We start from the raw sequence: 23,066 nt of genomic DNA, 5'->3' as shown, positions 1-23,066 counted from the left end.
CAAAACTAATTTGAAGTCTGTGATTACACTGCAACATTGAAAAAATTCAGAAAGAAATGACAGAGAACTCAACTATAGCCATTCATGGCTCTTAATGTCCAAATAGGGATATAAATAGTTCTTAAAGAATAACAATATTCCAAAATGACTTTGTTTCTAATGTCTGACATTGTTGGTGGAAAACCAAGAACTTGACTGAATCCATCTTCTGCAAATACATGATGTAATATTTAAAAGAGCCCTAACATTTTAGCACCTCTATTATACATAGCTCTCCTGCTATGAGCTTGTTTCTGACCTGTCCTCTCCAAAATGATGTATCGAGTGTGAATGTGTTTCTTGATCATTGAATTGAATAGTTGGGTTAGCTGTTGACATGAGAAAATAGTTGGACATCTGAATAACCTTATCACTTCTATATAAAGAAACGGATGAGACTCTGTTTATGGCAATGTTTGTTGTTGCTAAGGGTTGTATTAAAATTAGGCTGCTTTCTGAGGCATTGGGGGACAGGAGTGGAGCTTGAACATAGATTAAAAGCAGAAACAAATTACAAACCAAAGGACATCCAAAACAAAAGCACTCACTGACAGAAAAAGTCAATGACTGACCAGCCAACTATCTGATTGGCCAAAAAAACTTGAAAGCTTACAGTAACAAGAGGTTGGACGATACAACAACACAGCAGTGAAAACTATTCGGTTATCAAGCACACCTTAAGAGATGAAGATAGTCAGCAAAATGGGTTTCACCTGTGAGACACCAGAGGAAAAGAGAGATCTATTCATGCTCACTGTGGGGTTTGCGAGAAGTGTCTGGAGTTTCATGACGATCAAGACTGCATCATCTCATTTCTTTGGAACGGTCCTCGGTGCAAAAACCATCAATATCCTTACTTCTTGTGCCCTTGTAACGAAACAACCAGAGTACAACAATAGCGACAGGGTTGCAGATTCAATGCAGTGCGAAGTGAAAAACGTTGCACTGAGGCTCAGGATTAATTCTTAAGGAAATGCCCTTACAACATTACCGAACACTCCCGAGTTGCCTTCTGTAACCCAATATTTAACACTGCTCATGGCCTAAACCTTAATACTATTTTTGCAGAGTATGGTTTAACTGAGGGGCTGTCATGATGGTTCTAGAGGTTACAGCCAGTGTTGGGCAGAAGATTGGTACCCTGATCAACCTTGCTTCTGCCATTAAAGTACGTGTTCACGTCGTATCGGTAGTGAATGTGCAATGGCAGGTGTTCTGTCTGGAAAAGTCCCTGTCACAGCATTAGGCACAGTGGCTTACATGGTAAAGCAAGCCAAAAGGAGAAAGAACGATGTGGTGAAGCAACAGTCTAAAGGCCCAAACATAATGTGGCGTACTGGAACATATTCTTAACGGACTCCGCGGAGGTTAGCATGGACTCAGAGTAGACGTCCACGTCATAGTGTCAGAGGGACAGTGATAATAATTTGCAGTCATCTGGACATGGTGTGGGTCTCCGCAAATCTAACTTTTTTCCTCATACAAATGACATATTCGTATTTGTTTTAGTGGTAAAACTCTTAATCTCAACAGAACACAACAATGCATGGTGCAACAAGCAAACATTAAACACAAACAGGCATGCAGTGTGCACAAGAGACCCAGTCGATCTATTTACATAATCCATACATCAAAGCTAAGAATATTCCATGTTCTTGTGCAGAAAAAGGATTGTATCAACGGTGAATGGCTTCAAGACTGTCCTTCTCTGCTCAAAGGTCCTGCCGGCAGTGCTAAAGTTGCGCTCACTGCTACTGTTGCTGGCAGGAATGGCAAGAACACTGCATGCAAGGACACAGCACAGACTGAGCCCAACCAGAACCCAGTTTTAAATATCTGTCTGAAGCCCGACCTGACGCATCGAGTCCCGTTGGGCTTCGGTCAGGTATTCATCCCCTAGTTTACAAGCATGCAGTGGATTTTAAACAGTGAGGGGAGGGGGAGAGTGTGCTTGTTTCCATTCCAGTCTCATAATTCTACATACTGCTGCTTTAAGGAAGTGGGCTTGTAACTGGAGGGTTATTGGTTTGAATCTAATGTGGGCCATCACAGAGGGACATTGGGCAAGTCTTTTAAACGTAACAGCTTTCAGGTCTCTCTTGATAAAAAAAAAAAAAAAAAAAAAAATCATAATATCAATTCGACTTACCTGGTTAAATAAAGATAAAAATATAAAACAAAAAAAGACTGTCTACTTGATGGGGAGGATCTCTCTGAAACCTTCTTTTTCCAGGGATGCAATGAAAATGTTTAGCACTAATCTCTCTTCTCTATCTGGAGTCTCATTAAATATAATAGCAACATGCTTCTGGATAGTGTTCTCAAGACCACATTTTGAAAGTCTTGTCTCTGTCTTGGATTGACCTGACTCTGGATTTTCTGTAAGACCATCACTAATCTATTCTTGAGCCATATTAATGTGATGAGTAGGAGAAGCACTTTGAACTTTTCCTGATTAATTCATGTTGTAATTTAACTCCAAATATTTAGTGTTAGCTCACTGATTGTTCTGCCTCCTTGGAAATCTTTTCTAGTGCCTTGTGTCAAGACACATGCACAAACTGAGACATCAGTCAATCTTATTTCTAGTCAAAAATACCTCTAAACACTTACTTTAGGCCTCATTCACCTAGAAAAAAAATATACATCTTAATTTCATACATTTAGAAATACCTGAAATATAGAACTTTCAAAATAAAGAGAACTGCATGTGAGGACAAGCACACAAACTGTTAAACCTATACTGCTATCGTGTGGTCACTAAAGTTCACTGCAGCAAATCAATAGATATACTTTATTCCAATAAATCAATATGAAGTAACTAAAAAAAAAAAAAACTTATAGCAATGCACCCAAAGCTGAGACGTGTAGCTTGTGGCACTGTATGCAATGTTCACCAGTACCAAAACAATTTGATTGTCAGAGTAATTGAACAGACAAACTATACATTAGCTTCTTCAAAAGAGCTTGAAAATGGTTTACTCTGGCATTCGCAAACACTGGTGCTAATACCGGTACATCTTGGCCTTTTTAACAATATTCTCAGTGTCATTGTATGCCACTTGCAGTGACTGAAAGCTAAAAAGTTAATTAATGAGAAGAATTATTCACCACATGACAAGTGAAAACCTTTCCTCACAATTATCTTTCCTTTATACACCATGTGGACAAAGGTATGACCAAACTCTGATCTCCAGTCAGGAGAACTCATAATGTTTAAGCATAAAAACACATTTTTGACCATGCTATGCTTCCAAAATTAAGGGAAGATCCTAATTTATTACAAAGCCAGGATCACACACACAATTTTTTTGCTGAGCCTTGACTTCAACATCCTTGAGGACCTTCTGAAGAACTTGGAATAGAGATTCTAAAAGGTAGGCCTTCTTCTCCAACACATGCCTGACCTCATAAATGCTGGACTAAATGAATGGGGGACACTACTTGTGGAGAGTTTTTATGTATTAATGTATCTTAATTCAAGAAGACAGCCATTAAGATGTGATTGTCCTAATACAGAGTATTAAGAGTTACTTCTAGTCTCAAACTTACTGGATATGCATAATACTACAAGAATAAAACTGCCTTTCTCTGGTACAGAAGACATTCAACCCAAAACAAAATAAAAGAAGTCATAGACAGCATCACTCAAAATTTAAGATGAAATCAAGCTCGCTATGATTTGAAACATAATTAAAGATTCCCAATGTGTTATTTAGAGGGTCTTATTTTGAAATGCCACATCAGATTGGTGTGAAATTTTGTGGGTGACATCCTAGGACAGATGTCTGCAACCTGCGGCTCTGGGGCCTAATGTGGCTCTTTGACTCTTATGCAATGGCTCCCTATAGCTTTAAAAAAAACTATCGAAATAAAGAGTTATTTTTTACAGAGGCCATGAAAGATAAAATCAAGATACAACAATTTGTTAACCTAAAACAAATCATGTTGTGCAATGACTCAGCACCTTCTTATTTCACCTCCTGTAACATACAGACCATCAACTTTCCTGCACCTGTGGCTAACCTTACGTTTTAAATCCCTGGTAAGATAACTAAACCAACAATAACACTATTCTGGAAGAAAATAGAGATTTTTATGCTGTTGGGACAGATTCATTTAACCACCAATGTACAGGTTAAGATTTATGTGTGGCAAGAAATGAGAAATTAGCATGTGTTGATCACATGATCATGTGTTAACACATTCAACTTTTTGTAGCCTTTCAAATACATTAACTAAATAAAAATCTTCATTATATAACATTGTGTTCATGTAAACTGAGACGTGTGAGAATTTGAAGATGCAAGATACTGTTTTATTTCTTGATGTCAATTTATTTTATTTTAAACTGTTTTTAAGTTTCCAATTACATGATCAATATAAATCAAATCAAATTAAATCCAACTTTATTCTATATAATTTTAACTGTATATAATTTAATTCACTGTATTGTCTTCATTGAGAAGGTTTTTTTTTGTTTGGCTCGGGAGGACTTTAATCCAGGTGAGATGAGGTTAAATGGTTCCTCGTAGAGTAAAGGTTGCAGACCCCTGTCCTAGGATATTCTTGTATAATCTGAAGTGGGATGGTGTTGTATCATAGGGAGATTTATTTCTTCATTATTATTATTATTATTATTATTATTATTATTATTATTATTATTATTATTATTATTATTAGAACTATTATTATTATTATTATTATTATTATTATTATTATTATTATTATTATTATTATTATTTTGTTAAATCTTAGTCTGAATATATAGGGTTTAAACCCAATGTGTTAATTTGGGAGGCTCTTGAGATGCCACATCAGATTGGTGTGAAATTTTCTGGGTGACATCGTGGAATGAGCTACTATTAATCTGAAGGGGAATGGTGTTGTAATATCAGGGGATATTTTTTTTAATTTGTTTTTTAATCTTAGTCTGAATTTGGAGGTCTCAACGTTCTTAAAATCGGTTTGTTTACGCTTTTACCGTAATGAATAGTATACGTGCGCAGCAAAAAATAGAGGTGGGGCTAGCTTTACCGCAGTGATCTACAGGTGATGTTGGAGCAGTTCCGGTGCGCGCGCTGGTTGGGCGTGTATATAAAGGTATGAACGCACGCGGCGTGGCCTCTGCCAGCCAAACATCGCGGTGCTTTAAACGGGGCTGTGTTAAAGTTGGGGGTGCTTCTACAGACAGGTGGGCAGCTGCTCCTGGTTACCTCATTCATGTTGGTGTGTTTAATCGTTTGTTTTTATTCAACCCGTAGAAGACACGATTAGAGCGGGTCTGAGCAGGTTGTACGACTTGGTCTTAAAAAGCGATTAAATCACTGCCAACGTTCACAACGCTTTGAAGTTGGAGTACAATATTCACAATGCAGGGTTTTGTCGTTGTCTTCAAAGTTCAGCTGTGCTGTTGTTTGGCTTATTAGAAAAGTTGAATATTTTTTGGACTATTTTCTATCAAGAGCAAGTCATTTTTCATATCCAAGTTTGATCAGAAGGAAAATGGCAGGTTTTTTTTTGTATTTATTATTATTTTTTATTCTGTGCTGCACTTTATTGTTGTGGTGTTTGTAAAAGTTGTACATTTAAAAACTGTCTACAGCCAATACAATTCATTTTGTGTTTTTGATTCAAAGCATAGATCAATGCAAACTATTTACCTCTATACAGTCACCACCCTTTATTTATTTATTTATTTATTTATTTATGTGTATATGTCCAAGTCATTTTAGTTCAGGGGCCAAATATGGACCAGTTGATCTCAAGTGAGCTGCAAATAATATATAGAGAAAACAAGCAAGTTTTGCATTAATTTGCCTGTGACCTCGTTTACTCTTCCATATATAAATATGTAAGATAGCAACAATATCCAAGCAATAAGTGACACGTATCAGTCCCTGCAGGATCTTCACTTGAATTCTTGGAATTTTTTTTTTTGGAGACCAGTTTATATATAATTTGGCAAAGTCTTCTGGAACAATTTGAAGAAAGTTGTAGGAATTTAAGATTTAAAATGACTGTCATGTGACTTAAGCATTGGGAAACTGAGCTTTTGCAAATATTGTGGTGTTTCATTGAATTTGTGTATTTAGATGAGCTAAGATATCTAAGTCAGATGAAGTGGATGCTGTAGCATCAGGGGTACGCGCACCCCTAGAGGTACAGGAGCCCAGTGTATTACAGGGGGTACTCTAAAACTGTGTTTCCCAAACTTTTTTTGTCCAATGTACCCCTTTTCTTCTGTCTTAAGGTGAGTACCCCTTTATTTTGTTAATTTGTCTCAGAAGGCTTGTCTGAAAGCTTCACTCATATTTTTCTGATGTTTTGACCATTTCAGGTGTTGCTCTTCACTTTTTTTAAAATATATTTTAAAGAGTTGTGCCACAATATATTATCGATAGATAAGGAAAATATCTGTGAGCAAGTGGAAATTTGTCTCATAATTTTAGAAAAATAAATTGACAAATGTTTCTGTGTACCCCTTGGGGTGTGTTGAAGTACCCCTAAGGGTACGCATACCCCTGGTTGGGAACCACTGTTCTAAAACAGTCTTTTTTTTTTTTTTTTTTTAATTTAATGAAACCGGAATATTTTATGCTTCATCGTGGGGCTGAACAATTTTGGTAAATCTTAATTGCGATTTTTTTATTTATTTTTTTTCCCCGTCAATATTGCGATTTAATATACAATCATTTTTTCAAGGGCCTCTTGTCATGTATTTTTCAATAAAAATGAGCAATAAATCAATTTGTTTCATAATAAACTAAAATTAAGGTTTATTTAAACTTTAAATAAATATACATTTTAAAGAACAGATTACAACAATAAAGCAAACAAATCTGTGGCTTTACCTCTTCAACATAACTAACTTCACGTTTCATGAAACATAATTAAAAAAAAATTGCAGCCTTTGCTATTAGGAAATTGCATTTTATGATATTGCGAATTAATCGTTCAGCCCTACTTTAGAAGCCATTTAATTACACTTCTAACGATAAAAGACAGTCATTAGTTGGCTATAAGGAAACTGTGACTAAGGAAGTAACCACATGAAATTTACGTTAATTTTTTTTTTTTAAATGTACTTTATATTTTGTGGATTAAGTCTGAGGGAACCATGTTCAAGATGGGAAGGAGTTCAGGAGAGCTCGACGACACAAACTAAACAGCATAGTAAATTGTGAAAGGGGGTACACGATGTGAAAAAAAAGTTAACAAATACGCTAAAGGTCCTGTTTTGGCTACAGTGATACATTATCTGCCAACAGCGTGGAGGTCAACATGGTGCAGTTGCCTCCTTCCCTTACCTTGGACATTCCCCCTTCAACTGGGCCCTCAATGGAAGAGGAGAAGGACCCAAAGGCTGGCGGGAGCCCAAAGAGAGGTGGTGGTGGTGGGGCAGACACCCTTCAGCTCAGTGTGGAATTCTCCACTGCCTACTACGATTATGAAACCTACATCGAAGACGGCCTCATTTGCCTGAAACACAAAGTGCGCAACTTGGAAAAAAAAAAGGTGCAATGATGGCCAAGATGATTGTTTCTTAAAAGCCTGATCAAACATGACTGACTTTTGTGATGTGTTTTCTGTGCTCCACAGCTTAAACTGGAGGAATATGAAAAGAAACTGAAGCGAGGCGAGGAGCTGAACAAAGATCAAATGGTGCGCGACAGTGAATCTAAGGTTTTCAAAAGTATGTTATACTGTGTTAGTGTTAGATTGTTTGACTTAACCTTTCTTTTTTTGCATCAGGCAGCTGTGGAGAAGCATGAAGAGTTGCTACATAACCTGACATTTGCCCGGGAGCTGCACAAAACCCTTGAAGGCTTGACTCAGAGTGTATTGATTACACAGCTTTTTTCTTTTTCTTTTAATTCTCTGCTTTTATTGCCTGTGGTAAATTCTTGATTACCACAACTTTAAGGGGCCAATTTTTTTAAGTGTAGGATTTGGACCACTGAAACTACCTTATTTTTGACACTTTGAGAGATAACCTAACAATAACTGAAATTTAAGCAGCTTTAGGATGGCGAATAATTTTGTGTTTACTTACCTCTTCTATCTTCAGCTTTTGGGCACCTGTTACTATAAGCTTGAGCTAAAACGTATAATTTAAGGCAGCAGTTTCACTGAGCACTCTGGCCCTCTAAGAAAGTCCTATTGTACTTTAATTTCATACTTGAAGTCTTTAAAGTTGTTCCAGTCACTCCTGTGTCCTTCTCAGTTTAAACCCCAGTACGTGTATTCACAAAGCTTCCCAGACTCCTCTCAGAGAGCTCCTAACTTGGCCTAAGACTTCCTAGCAAGAATTCTTAGCTTTAATGATTCAGGAAGTATCTGTGAGAGATTCTGAGCAAGAAGGGACAGAAACTTTTATCTTACTGAGGATAAGTAAGATCAGAATAGTTATAATATTGTCCAGTAGAGTATAAAACCATATAAGGAATATGATTTGTGGATGGTGCAAAAAACAAACAAACCAGAAACATAATAATAATGAATAAAAGCCTTTAGTGTTATTAAATCACTGTCGTTAAACATGCAGAGAATATCTTGCTGTCCTATTTATCTTTGTCTAAGACATTTTTAGGCTTCTTATAAGTCCTCCTCATTCTTAACAGTTCACCGAAGAAGCTCTCTTATGGCCTAAGATGCTTTGTGAGTTACTTTTATCCTAACAGGGAAAATTCTAAGAAAAATCTTAAAATTCAAGGAATTTTGAAAAAGAGGAAAGATTTTTCCCAGAGTGACATCACTAAGAGCTACTTTTAGCTAGGCTGCTTTGTGAATACGGGCAGTGGTTTACATAAAGATATCATATGACATATGTTCTACCTGCCTTCTGAGGGCCACAATGATATCATGTCATATGATGTTCCAGCTCCTGAACGCTCAGAAGAAGGCTCTGAAGAAGGAACAAGTGGCTAAAGTGGAGACAGATCGAAAGCGGCTGACTAAGATCCTCCAGCTACAGCATGTCCTGTCCAGCCTACAGCTGGAGCACATCCGTAGGGACCTGTTGGCTGGACACAACCAGGCACCCTACGTCTCCTCTCAAAAGCTGCAAAACTTAACACAGCTGGCTTCACTGCTGGAAGTTAAGAAGGACAATAGATTGAGGTAATGGTTACCATCACATCCTTTTACTTTTTAGTAACTGTGGTTTTTAAATGTAACAAGTATAGTGACTTATTCTCCCATGTGCGTAAGAAGGAAAAGCTGCATGGATTCTGGCTGCACGCTGTTCTCTCTTAATTTATGTGCATCACTGCATGCCTTCATCCCAGATACTTGCTCTGGGTGGAGCATCCCTGAAATGTGGGCATTCCCAGTCAAATATGGTCTTATGTATCACTATGCATATAATACCAATAGACCGAAGTGCATTTCCCCCTACGCGCTTCTGAGGTTGTAATAAGTGCAGCACCCTGGGAAAGTGAAACACTTGTAGTTTCAGTGCAGTTAAGATCTACGTCACACACACAAATATTCCAAAAGATTCCCAGAAAGCTGTCAAATCTATTCAAACGGACGCTGTCGCCAAGTTTTGAAAATTGTATATTTGTTCCTTCTTCCTTATTTGTTTGACAATATTATAAACCTACAACATTTTCCTCCTTTCCACTGCACCATTCATCTGAAATGAACATCATTGGTTTATTGACGAGATTATCAACCAGCTAGTTATCTGATAACTTCAATTGGAGACACCTGGAAACATTCATTAAGTGAAAGTAAAATTACCATAATTTTACTCTGAATTAACAATCAAAACGCCCAACGGACAACAATGTTGGCAAATATTCCTTTTGGTCAAATGCACAGAGTGCATTTCAAGATCAACGAAACCTGTTCACCTTCAACTGATGAGGCCTTTTCAAATATCTGTATTTATCATTTTTCAAAGTTTTCAAAGACATTCACAAGTGTTTTCAGAAGCTGGGAAAAATAGGCACGACAGTTTGCCTACTTGTAAATTAACCTTAATTCAAAGCTTTGCGTGCCAACAGGAGAATAGGGTTCTAAGTGTGTACTTGTACATGGTGATGAAGTACAGATGCGCAAATCTGTCTGTGGAATATACACCAGCACACCTCAGTTTCCCTAACCATAGAAGTCTAAAAGCGGTAACGGTCAATGTAAACCTGTGTCTCTTGTATTGTAGTTTAGAGGAGCAGATGGAGCAAGTGGCCCATATCTACTTGGACCTTCTTGAAGGACAGGAAAAGCCAGTTGCAGGATCGTCATGTGAGTGCAATTGGCAGAAATATATAGCTTTATATACATTTTATTTTATTTTTTACCTTTTTGGTTTTTTTACAACCCTCTATTCTGAAAATCACCTAACTTAAAGCAGGGAAAGGGCAGTCTATGGCCTTAGTTTTGTTTAAAAAAAACAGAAATGACTCTTTAGATCTTTTGTTTGGCAAGTTACTAGTTACTGGCAAGTTGTTTAACTTTAAACGTTGATGTAAACGTACAGTCGTACACTTGCTAGAATTTGCAAATGTATGTTCACATTTTCATTGTTCATTAAGTAAATTACTAAATTTGAGTCATTGCTGAGCAGCAGCTATGATTTACTTTAAATTATGCTTCTTTCTGCCCATGAGCCCCTCCAGAAGGGTGCATGACCTGCGTCAGATGAGGGATCTCTGAGGTGGATCAAAGAAGCGTTCAGACATAACTAAATAAGGCTGGAAAAAAACCTGGAGCTGTTAAAGCTATGGATAGCTGTTTGCACTTTGCTCAATCTTCACTTCAGAACTGCCTTTTTTCCCCCTCATCTTTAGACAAGATGTTAAAAGCAGATCTTTTAAGGCTGTTGGACTGCAGATACTTCAGCTTTCCTCAATCTCCACCCAAAGTGTCTCTTGAGGTGCTCCAGACCATACCCAACCCCAGTGGTAAGACTATGTTCCATCAGATCATTGGGTAGGGGTTTTTTAATGGTGCTAGAAGAAAGGTCATAGACCAGTAGAACACAATATAATTTAATGCATATCTAGCACAGCCGTCTTGTAAGATTGCATACATTTTGAACTGTGAAAATTGCAATTGGCAACAACCTTGTTCCAAATACTCCAAACGGGCTATTCATTTATTTGTCTCCTGTTTGTGCTTTTTTTTTTTTCTCTCAGCCATCCAAAAGTCAAAACCTAAAGAAGTTCCCAAGGAGGTAAGATGAATATCCTTTTAATGTTTTAATGTCTGAACATGCCTAAAGTTGACTGATGCTGCATTGGTGATATGGCAGTTTTTCAACAGACGGTCCTTCAGTGACACTGGGACTCCTCACATGAGGACTCCTAACAATCTAAACTGGCATGAGGACAAGGAGCGGGAGCCACCTGACTGCTGGGAGATGGAGCTACCAGATGGAGCCTCACCTCAGGCTTCAGTCCGCAAACCATGGAAAGGAGGTGCCACCTACATCCCTAAAATGGTCAAAAAGCAGCCTGCCAACAGCAAACTTGTAAGTAGTTGACTATTCCTCTCAGCAGCAGCAGTCTTTATCGCAGGACGGATATAGAAGAATTTGGGACAAGGGCCCACAATTTTATTCCTGCTTAATTAAAATGTATTTACAAATTCCAATTTAGATGTAGTTGTTGGATTCTCAGCTACAGGTCAAATTCATGTACTCTTTAATTCTTGCTTACCTAATATCTTGAAGCTACTTCAGAATTCATTATTAATAGGTGTTCATGTATAGCACTAACCTTTCCTGCAGTCTATTTTTTTTATTCCTCAATACAGAGCCACATTTGTTTTTCAAAGTCACTAGCAATCAAGTAAAAAGTACACATAAAATGTGAAGTAAGTTCTTTAAATAAATTTGCGATGATAAACAACTTGCAGTATTATGAAAAAATCACTTTATAATGGTGTTGCTACAGTGATATACAATCCTTTAGCCTCATTCAAAGAGCCAAAGTTGGAAAAATTAGTTTCCTCCCTCCCTTGCTATTTCACATTTTGTAAAAAGTCAGCTCGAAATGGGTGACTTGGATTTTTCTTGCCTTATGACTCATAAGGCAGAAACTCCTCCTCCTGACAATCCTGGCTGCTCCTACCCTACATAAAAATGTGAGCTCCACCCTCTCAAATTACCTCAATGGGGATTGTCACTGCGCTTTGATATAGAAAATACTTTATACTTTATTGTCCTATGTAAAGCTACATACATAAAATGTGTTCGCTGTATTTAACCCACCCCTGAGGACCAGTGGGCAGCCATGGTGTAGCACCCAGGGAGCAGTTGGCGGTTAGTAGGGTGAGGATGACAAGAATGTGATTTACCAGCTTAACATTCCGGTTAGTGTTTGAAACAGCTGACTCAGAGGACATTTTACTCGGCTGCTGCCGCCGCACACACACCCTGAAGCAGAGTTTGTCGGACTTACAATCACAATAGCCGCTTAACTAGCCATGTATTTTACTGTAATGTGCAGTGTGTGGATAGCCAAGGACAACCGCTATGGTAATCAACTGCTGTAATCCCACACACCAAACACAGACGCAGTATAATATTAGTGCAAGCCAAGCCCTCTCCAAGAGCGAAGCATGAAGTCTCCGTCTACAGACACACCCAATCATGCATATGCATGAAGGCCCCAAAACAGCCTTTTTTTTTTTTAGAAGCGTCATGAAATTGACTTTTCAGAGGGCTAAAACTCCGGGAAACAGGCGATTTTGGGAAAATAAACCTCAAATACTAAGTTGTTGGGGTTCTTAAAAAAATTGGAGATGGGTGAAAAATAGTATAATACTGGAACTGAAGTTTTTAGTTCCAGCTAATTATCTTCAATTTATTTATCTGATGTCTGCACTTTATTTTTATTTGATAAAATGATTGTCTCCAGCAGCTTTAGTTGATCAGTTCTTATGAGGCTGTTTATAACGGTTATCAGCAAGCAGATGCAAGTATGTCAAAGTGTGAACAGAGATGTTCCATTAGTGACGTTGATTAAAGCATCATCTTATGATTGCAGACTAGTGGACAACTTGTGTAACAAATGATTGACAAAACCTACTCTACTTACATTATTAATCTGCTTTACCACCTCACCCCTCAGAGAAAAGAGAAGAAAGCTAAAGATGAGCAGACTGCTAAGCTGGTAAATACAGTACTAGTTAATATATTAACATCTGCACGCTGTGAAATATGTAAAAGCATTCTTTGTCGTTGTGGTTAGGCTGTTCAGATGGAGTTACCCATGGAGGTTGTCTGCACACTGTCGGCTTTACCCAAAGACCCCACACTGAGGAAGCAGCAGATTGAAGAGCTTATTACTAACATTCACAGCTCCTTCAGTTTCATGCAGGTGGAATTTTGCTGTTAAAATGACAACATGGTGCATAAAGAGTAGGAAGTCCTTTACCCAAATCGTTAGGTTTTAACAAGACACTGTCTTTTACAGGAGTCTCTCTTGGATGGTGAGCGTTCCCACATGATTAGTCAACTGCAACTAAAAAGACAATCAGTGGAGTCTTCTCCTATTGGTAATTATTTTTCAAATGGTGCAGAATTGAAAAACTAAACAGACTACATTGTAAAGATTATCTGTTAAGTTTTCATTCTCATTTGAAACCATAATCACCCATATGTCAATAACCACATTCTCGTGTGCAATGTTCATCTATCAACGGTCAAACCACCTTTTGCAAAGTTGTATTTTTTTTCCTTCTTTGACTTCAAGATAAAAGTTGTGAAGATTATCATCTTGAATCATTCTCTAGTTTTCTATGCTGGTCAAGAGGTTGAACGTGTCATTCAAATTTTTTTTTTGTATATCCCTGTAGTATGTTCTATACCATAATTAACAGCCCCTACACACAAATATTCATGATAAATAGATTTTGGCAATCTTCAAACAAACAGGCGTTAGTTATAAGTACTTATAACAAGAGCAGTCAAAGAGCACAAAGCTCCGCCAAGCACCATTTATCCTTTTTTCAGGTATTGGCAGTTATCTGGATCAGTGATCCTGATTATGGTACCACAATCATTCACACTTCAAAAGCATGAAACAAATTGCTATCCCCATTGATAACCATAAAGTAGGTTTAAATGTATGGACAAATGTGCTAATAAATATAAAATAAATTAGGCTGACTGTTCAGGAAAAGAACAAAATGGCAACAATAATTTTAAGAATTTAGTCTTGATTTCAAAATACGGAGTTGGGATGAATCTAATGTTGTCAGGTAATTATTACAAATGTGCAATGCACAAAAGCTAGGGTTAGAACTTTTTAAAAATTTCATATCTTTATGCAGTGGCCTGAATGCACGTGCTGAGATTGCAAGAGATTTTCAGGTTTAATACACTTTCTGCACATAAGACCACCGGTTTTATGTGGAAAATATTGTGGCAATGTGGTATTGTCCCAAAACATGTCAGTGAGGGTTACGTCTGTGTTATGTAGCCATATTTATATTTCTTTTTCAGGAGGTGAAATCTGTCCCATCATGTATTATACAAGTTTTTGCATGAGAATTTGCATTTTCCTTTCAGTGCACACTTGTTTGCAGTGAAATATTGTTCCAAAACATGCATGTGAGGCTATGCTTATGTCCTATTGCCATTTCTGATTTATTTTGTTTAAAAAATAGTTCAAAACATGAAGTATATGGCTATTCCCTTTTCAGTAAGTGAAAGTCTTTTTTCTGTGATCTTGGATAATCGGAGACCCTATATGCATCATTTTGTGAGATAATGGTAGATGTAGCATACTTAATAGAGCAGCTGTAGAAAGAGACACACCAGTTAAATATTTAAACACTGGCTGATTACCATGGTCTGAGATGTGTTCCCGGGAACCTGAAGCTAAATATGCATTGTGCTTTGTTTCTTCTATCCCAAGTAGGTCAACCTGAATTGAGAAGTCCAGTCTTGCCTAAACCAATGCATGTAAGCTTTCATTATAGATAATTTAAGTTAAGTAATTTAAGTTAAATTAAGAATTTTCATTTTTCATACAGTCCACCCCACGTCCTGTCAGGCTTTTGGAGTGCAAAGAAAGACTTACCAATGGGGTTCATGACCAGGTGATGTGTGACCTGGATTTCTCAAAAGACCTATTGGTGCGTCATGTGCGAAGCAGCTGTTGGATGGCACAATTTAAGCTTTATTTCTTCACCTCTCTTGAATTTAATTTTCAATGCTTGATTCACAATAGGTGCCTGAAAAGAAGCAGTTTTGCTCTCCACCACTGTACCACAGAGAATCTCCCATTTCCAGAAGTCTGGAGGAAAAGTGCCACCCTCGTGTATGTTTTTCTTCTCCAAGTAAAAAGATGATACTGCCAAACTACTTTCAGTGTTCCTTGAAATGGTTTTATTTTTTTTCAACTCTTTTTAGACTCCAAATGCTGATTCAAAAAAGCATTCTCCATGCAATCGTTTAGTATCCTCCATTTCCACACCACCTCAGGGACAGACGTTCCCTACTCCACCTGCAAGGACAACTTTAACCCCTGTTCAGTTTCAACGCATCCAGTCGGTAAGTTTTATCAAAATTTAGTAATTATGTCCACTTTTGGTTCTGTTCTCTTCGTTAAGCTCTTATGCCAATAACACAAATGATAGAAGAGTAAACTGGATGTTTGCATCTTGTACAAAAGGTACAAGTCTCATTCTGATGCAAACCATTTTATATCTATGGGGCCTCAATAATCAAAATGTGGTCAAACATTTATTGGAAAATAATATGGAATGAAATAACTGTAGCAGATGCATCTTCACAGCTGGCAAACATTACTATTGCACATCAATCCGGTAACACTAACGTGTCTCACAATGGTTTAAACACAGCTCACGTTCCCTGTTAGTGGGTGAACAATCCAATCCTTGAGTTATGCTTCACAATGATTGGATGAGCCGACGTCGAAGAATTAAAAAGCGACATTGCTCTGAAGACTTGGCCACCACAAGTACCTCCTGCTTCATACCTAAAAAGTCAGAAGGTTCATGAATCCCCACATACAGAGTCTGTATTTATACTGACTGACTGTTAAATCTCCTCACTCTATGGCTAAGGCTTAGCCTGGCCATCTAGTGCAGAACAGTGTTAATTCTGGCTGCAAATATTGATTTAGTTTTAGTCAGTCTTTTGACTGTAAAAATTGTAATCAAGGGTATTGCAGTTAGTCTAGTTTTAGCCAATTAATAGATTTATTTAACCTTAATCAGTGTTAGATCAATGTAATCATAAATGTTCAAGCCTGCAGTGTTATTGATGTATTCTTTTAATGAGTTACATTAAGTCGATATATGAAAATATAGAGTAAGGCTCAAAGTGAAACTGAATGTATGTAAATCTTAATATTTGCATACAATCTACAACCTGACAACTTGATGTACAGGAATGACGCACTATTCATTGATCCTGATGAGCACAGTGTTTGGAACAGACTGAAGCACTCTGAACTTAACCAACCTGTATTGCGTGGAAGAGAGAAGCTGTTCCTGCACTCGTGTGCCCCATTTTCTTTTTTTTTTTTTTTTTTTAAGGAGTTTCAATCTGGAAGGTGGCACATAGTTTGGGCTCAGATGTGCCCTGATCCTTAATTGTAGCAGACACGCTCCATGCCTCTGACCACTTTTTTCTTCACCTCTACCACATTTCACTCTGTGACACTCACTGATTACAACAGTGATGATTGTTGTAAATAACTTGCTTTTCTTTCTATAGTCATGCCACTACATGTGACAAACATGTATAAAAAACATTATAGCCTCTAATTTACAAGTGCCTCATCCTTGTTCTGAAATTTTCTTTCCTGTCCAGATCAGCATAACATCCCATTGGTCAGCAGGCTAGTTAAGATGCAGAAACCATTCATCATGTTCTTTGCATTAGGATGTCTAGGACAGATCTCTTCCAGGCATTTTGCTTTAGTGCCACATATTTGTTCGAATATAGATACATTTCCTGTCCCAGGGATTGGTACATCAGGCATTCCCATTTCATTTTCGCAGCTCCCCATCCCCACTGTACAGTGTGGGTGAGTTGCTGCCTCCTCCTCTTGATGCTTCAGCTAGGTTGCCAGAACCTCTTTGAAGCAGATTAACAGCTTTTGCCATGCTTCAAAAACAGCTCACAAGCCTAAGTTTTTGCTTTCGCAACTGCATTACACCGCCGGAACACAAATACTTGTCAGCTCAATCTAGAAACCTACAGACCAGACATAATCTGTAATGGGTTCTGGGTCTATCACTGACTATCACCAGCAGCCTTGTAACCACACCTTGGCTATCCTTAACAATAGCCTAAGCAATTTTTTGTCTTGTGGTTGTGCTGCTGTGATCTCTGCCTTTGCCTGCCTAATTAACTGTGCACCTGATAGAACTGGATGTTATTGAAATTTAGATTTTTAATTTTGGACTAGAGGTATTTTCATTGCTATAGGAAGCTCTAACAGATTTTAGGCACTGCCACCATCTCATTACAAAAACTACATCCAGGAACTTGTTAGCCATTTTCTTTTTCAATTTTGGAAGGCTCTTGACTACAGTGATAGTTGAGCTCTACATCATTTTTTCTAATGTTTCCAATGGTTTATTGAACATTTTCTCACTGTAGGTCTTCAAGGTGAACAACCCTCTTCCCCAAAAACTAAACGACCCTACAGTTTTTCCTGAGCTTAGACGCAACTCAGCTAGTACTCAAACACCAGCTGAATTTGCTCCCTCTGCAGATGAGATGCAATCAGGTATGTTAGAGGTTCTCACACTTGATATTTCCTCTTGATAGCAAATCCTGAGATGCACACATTTGCTTAACTGTCTGTAGTTTACCAGTTAGAATACACAGAGAGTAATGGTGGACAGCTCTTACTTTCCCCTGGTCAATCAAGTGGCAGCTGGAGTCGATCAGGCCAGCTAAACGACTCTAGAGGTTCCATGAGAGGTATGAGTCACTGTAGCAAGAGACTGGCACAAACTTCTGAGTACTGTTTGATACTGGTGTCTTTAGGTTTTTTAGTCCCTTGAATTTCTTAATCATGTTGTATAAGGATCAGCTATAGGATTGTCAAGGTTGTGTAATAATGCTTGATTAGATTTTACTGTTTTGTCAGTAACTGAACAGTACTTCCTTTATAGGTGGATCCTACACATCACAGATGGTTAGAGACTTAGGACCTGTCCTTTATAATTCAAGGGTAAGTGGGATTTTAAAATGTGAAATATTTCAGTGATACTTTTTCCCACAATCATTCTTTATTAAAATAAAATCAATCCATTGCTCAATTGCTGAACCATATTTAGTAATTTCATCTGCACTCATTTGATTATATTAAACTTATTCAATACACTGGTCCATACCAGTTAAATTAGGTGTGGTGTGGAAAATGGTTTCATTCACCCATGCGTACAAATTTAGTTCAAATAATGAAATTTGTGACTGAGCATTACAGAAGTTCTGTATATGCTCTGCTGTTCAACCTTTAGAGCTACAATGCACCTAAAGGCTTGTATTTTACACCAACTCCTTCCTCGTAATCTTGGACCATAAGTCATCTTCGTGCAAGAGTTGGGACCCAAAAGACCAAAAACAAGTCTCTGCTGTGCTTAACACAGATCAATTTACTGCATTGCAGTGACTTTTTAATTGTATATGTGAGCTATTTGATGAACCAACTATTGCTATTAGATAGCTGCAAGCTTTAGAAGCACCTTACACAACTCTGACTGGAATGAGGGAAAAGATGCCTTTATGCTCTGTAAATCTGTATGTCTGTACATTATACATTGCCTAACAAACTTTTATTCTGTTGCCATTGGGAATGTATCACCTGGTATCTTGTCCAGTTCTTTTGTTATTGCTCAGGTGATTTCACGCGCATGTCTTTTTTTTTTTTTTTTTTTTTTTTTTTAACTTCTGGTATTTTTGCAGGACCCAGGATTCCAACATGGCTACAGACAAGATAGAGGGAGGAGCAACTCAAATAGTAAGGCTTGGTGGAGAAATTTCAACATTATTGTGCCAGGATTGAATGCTTTAAAGGGACAGCTTTAGTGCCCGGGCCTTGGTTTGACACATGTTGTCTACACCATGGAAATGTTACGTTCCCCACACACTTCCTTTGACTTGTGGGGACAGCAACATGCCTCTACTGTATCCAGTCTACTAGAAAAACAAAAATAGAGGGTAAAGAGTCGGCATGTCTCAATCCAAAAGGAAAAACACTGATCGTACAAGTTCTTTCAATCATGTCTCCAATGATTGTCAAGTAAGCCTTTACACACTACAGTTGCTAGTTGACCTGGATCAGCAGCTGCAGGGTAATGTGTCATTTTCTACTATCTTGTTAATAAAGCGCGGAAATCGGTTACCCTTAAAGCTGCAGTATGAAAGTTTTCGTTTTGGCCTCATTTGGTCAAAACTCCTCAATAACCTTTTAGCATATTGTAATTCAAAGTGTTCTGAGAGGAGACCTGACCTCTGTGCCTTATCCTGGCTCTGTATTCAAGCTTTAGAAAACAAGGAGTGGGGTGCTCTTTTTCAGCCAGATCAATTTACAAAAAGAGTTCTCCATGAGCTGTTTTGGGCATAACTATTGGCTGCTCGACAAGTTGATGCGCGTTCCTATCCTATCAGAATGGAAGATGCAATGGTAGGTGTTTCAGCAGGATAAGTGCACATTGCATTGTTGGGCACAACTGCTTACACGGCAAAGCAGCAAACGGAGGCTACCCTGAACCTGAAAGCCTGTGAGTGCTTTGGGACGGGGGAACAGCTCACAGCGGCACCTGCTGCTTTTTAACTCACTCAGTGCCATTGACGAGATATCTCGTCATTTCAAATCCAAACGCTCAGTGCCATTGACGAGATAACTCGTCATTTGCGTTTTTTTCACGGGGATTACTAGAAAACACCCTGGCGGAGGTCCCTCATCAATATCTAAACTGTGGGGGGTGGTAGTTACCAACTGTGCCCAGAAGATGGCAGCAGTACACCTTTAGATGTGAGATTAGCCACTGATGCTACCCAGCAAAGCAGGAAGAAGCAGGAAAAAGGGAGATTATGGCGCTACAGAGTGATGTTGTGATGTATCCAGCAGTTTACAGCTCCACATACTAACGCAGAACATGTGTGGACCTGAGTGGATTATTGATAATGTTGTGATTGTGGGATAAAACCATCAACTAACAGGGCCAAACGGGTCATTGCTGCGTGTAGGGGGGAGGAGGGGTGGTGTGGAGGGGGGTACAAAATACCCCCAGCCTGTGAGCCAGATAGCAAAATAATAGGTGACATGTAGGAGGTAGCAGCGCACCTTTGGATGAGAGATCATCCATGCTCAGAGGAAGAAGAGGAAAGGTGTTTATGAGACAGAAAATGGCGCTATGTAAAGAGCTGACGTTCCCAGCAGTGGATACTCGACCAGACTATGTGTGGAACTCATGGATAATGTGGTGATGGTGAGATATAACAATAAAAAAACGCAGTGACACTCTGCACGTCCAGGAGGAAGAGGAAGTTGCGTGTGTGCAGACTGACGGGAGAGAAAGTTGGAGGAATGCCAAAATACAGGAAGAATTTCATTCAACTCTGAACCAGATGGAAAAATAATTTTGCCATCAAAAGCCCGGTCTCAGTGTTTTTTTTTTTTAATGTTTTATATAAGGAAACAATGTTCAGATGTTAGAGTTGTCACTAGAGCAAAAAATAGCTTTAAAGTCACTGACAGGATTTTTCTTTTTGTTTTTTTTTTTTTTTTTTTGAAAAATGCTTTCTCAGCGTTTTTGCTCTGAAACTGAAGATTTGTGTAAAACTTGCTCTAATCAACAGCTGATTACAAAAGAACAAAACGAGCCAGAAACAAATGCTTTTTTTAATGAAAGTAGAGACTTCAATCGTTCAGAATCTGGTGTCAGATTTCAGATAGTCATAGTAGAAAATATTCTGTGGGCCTTTAAAATCAGTCAAAATGCTCAAACGGCTGGCACTGAGGCGGGTAGAAAATCTAAAATTGGCTGGCACTGAATGAGTTAAGGACAGTAACTACAGAGTGATATGTGCTTTCATGCAAGTCTCCAAAACATCAGAAAATTCTTCAATAACACAAAAAAGTCACTATTGAGAAAAAGTTTGCCAAGAGAAGTCTCCAGATTTAGCGGCAAAGTCACTGTAAGCAGCTTCAGTGGTGCACGTTCACGAGTATGCCTGTAGATTTGAAAATGGGAGGGGTGAGTGTTTTACATTCCAGTCTCACATTTTCTCTGTACTTCAGCTTTAACAGGCTATCATGATTTCACTAATACATTATAAATCCATTGACCTTGGTCCTCACATGATTGAGGGCCAAATCAGCACAACTGCAATATTTCCTGAATTATTTTACAGCCTCAAATATTAAATGTCTAAATTGTGTCACTGCAGCTGCATGGAATGACTCTTCACAAGTGAGCAGCCCAGACAGGGGAGGATCCTTTACCATTATGGACTCAGGTCTTGGAGATTCCATGTCCGTCTCAACTGGGGAAGTTCCCCTTACCCCCCACAGCCAACACCAGTCCAGCCTGGTTCCCATGCAGCTCTACCCAATTTCACAGCCTCTGCGGGTGGCTTTTACTGCCTCTCGCACTGCCAACTTTGCCCCAGGAAACCTGGATCAGCCTGTTGTCTTTGATCAACTGCAAAGCAACCTGGGGGGCATGTACGACCCCCACATCGGCCGCTTTACCTGCCCTGTGAATGGAACTTACTTCTTTATCTTCCATATTCTGAAGCTTGCCATTAATATTCCGCTCTATGTCAACCTTATGTGTAACGAAGAGGTAATGGTGTCTGCTTATGCAAACGATGGTGCCCCTGATCACGAGACGGCCAGCAACCATGCCATCCTGCCTCTCTTCCAAGGAGACCAGCTGTGGCTCAGGTTGCATCGTGGTGCAATCTATGGCAGCACTTGGAAATACAGCACTTTCTCTGGCTTCTTGCTGTACCAGGATTGAACAAGCTTGTTCCTACAGGGCATTGGATAGTTGCACTGAATGATACCATCACTTTCAAGCAAGTATTTTGGTGTTTTAAGTCCCATGCTTATGCCCTTTTCAACATGAACCCAAATGTAACAAAGCTTTCAGTGGCCAATTGGTGTGATTTATGATATATATCTGCATTAATTCTGTTTGATTTGGCAAAACATATTTCCTATTGTCATTGGGTCTGATTCATCCTACATTTGGCATTGAATCAGTTGAGAATATCAGTAAATAGAAATGTCAGATATAATGGCTTTTTATCTGAATAGGGTGCATATTGCATGAGACTAAACAAATCTACTACAATACTGGCCTGTATTCAGTGTTGTCCTTGCAAATCTGAGATGGGAGAAATTGTTCTTGGTGGTGGGGGGGTGTGGAACACTTGAGGCCAAACTGTTGCACTAAAACTGTGGAATCATATGGCCTTGGATTGATGTAGCTAAATAAAGAAACATGAGCAATAATGGAGATGGTCATCTTGTCATGTCTTGCAAAGCTACTTGGGTAATTATTTTAAATGCATATTAGAGGGTGTAGTGTTTCTATAACCTCTGTATATAAATGCAGTTTATAAACTACATTAAAGCTGAAACAAATGTCAAATATACTCTGAAAATGTCAGCTCTTAAATGGTCACACAGTTCTAGTCAATAGTTGCTAATAACCCTAATTTAAATGTATTGCCGCAATACTCTCAAAAATAAAATATAAATATTTTAGCCTATTGTGCTATAAGGAGAGATGGACTGGAAGAGAAAATTATCATTGACCTACATACCTTTTCAACTAAAATAAAGTGTACAGTTGTAGTTGAGGGACTTGTTAAACATCCCACAGTAATGGCCCACATTGGATTCAAACCAGTGACCCTCCGGTTACAAGCCCGCATATTTAACCATTAGGCCACTACTGCAAGATACTTTGTCCACCAAACTTCCCAACTCAGCCTGTTATCACTAACTGCTTTACGCCTTTCCAATCCTGCTAAATAAAGAGGGTGAAAATTTTGCACTGCTTAAATA

At 38.5% G+C, this 23,066-nt stretch overlaps 1 protein-coding gene across 8 annotated transcripts in view; it reads left to right on the top strand.

Annotated features, from left to right (window-relative positions):
- caprin2 (caprin family member 2) overlaps positions 1–22,386 on the top strand; it is a 46,773-nt gene extending 24,387 nt beyond the window's left edge. Inside the window, exons 1-21 of one of the 8 annotated variants that reach the window (XM_028451604.1) lie at positions 5,030–5,142; positions 7,311–7,557; positions 7,642–7,704; positions 7,795–7,881; positions 8,924–9,162; positions 10,208–10,290; positions 10,836–10,949; positions 11,184–11,221; positions 11,300–11,518; positions 13,122–13,163; positions 13,242–13,370; positions 13,467–13,548; positions 14,913–14,959; positions 15,031–15,132; positions 15,228–15,317; positions 15,410–15,550; positions 17,633–17,762; positions 17,843–17,959; positions 18,154–18,212; positions 18,947–19,001; positions 21,437–22,386. In XM_028451604.1, coding sequence (XP_028307405.1) covers positions 7,324–7,557; positions 7,642–7,704; positions 7,795–7,881; positions 8,924–9,162; positions 10,208–10,290; positions 10,836–10,949; positions 11,184–11,221; positions 11,300–11,518; positions 13,122–13,163; positions 13,242–13,370; positions 13,467–13,548; positions 14,913–14,959; positions 15,031–15,132; positions 15,228–15,317; positions 15,410–15,550; positions 17,633–17,762; positions 17,843–17,959; positions 18,154–18,212; positions 18,947–19,001; positions 21,437–22,011 — 2,646 coding nt within the window. In that variant the 5' untranslated portion in view covers positions 5,030–5,142; positions 7,311–7,323 and the 3' untranslated portion in view covers positions 22,012–22,386. Of the gene's footprint in view, positions 1–5,029; positions 5,269–6,262; positions 6,293–7,197; positions 7,216–7,310; positions 7,558–7,641; positions 7,705–7,794; positions 7,882–8,668; positions 9,163–10,207; positions 10,291–10,835; positions 10,950–11,183; positions 11,222–11,299; positions 11,519–13,121; positions 13,164–13,241; positions 13,371–13,466; positions 13,549–14,912; positions 14,960–15,030; positions 15,133–15,227; positions 15,318–15,409; positions 15,551–17,632; positions 17,763–17,842; positions 17,960–18,153; positions 18,213–18,946; positions 19,002–21,436 lie in introns of those variants that run through there. The other 7 variants (XM_028451600.1, XM_028451599.1, XM_028451602.1 and 4 more) reach the window with 7 other exon arrangements.
- The last annotated feature ends 680 nt before the right edge of the window (positions 22,387–23,066 follow it).

The sequence above is a fragment of the Gouania willdenowi genome, chromosome 6 (genome assembly GCF_900634775.1).
Source record: "Gouania willdenowi chromosome 6, fGouWil2.1, whole genome shotgun sequence".
NCBI classification, from domain to species: domain Eukaryota; kingdom Metazoa; phylum Chordata; class Actinopteri; order Blenniiformes; family Gobiesocidae; genus Gouania; species Gouania willdenowi.
The sequence above is the reverse complement of the archived record's forward strand: the minus strand, read 5'-3'. Positions and strand labels throughout refer to the sequence as shown.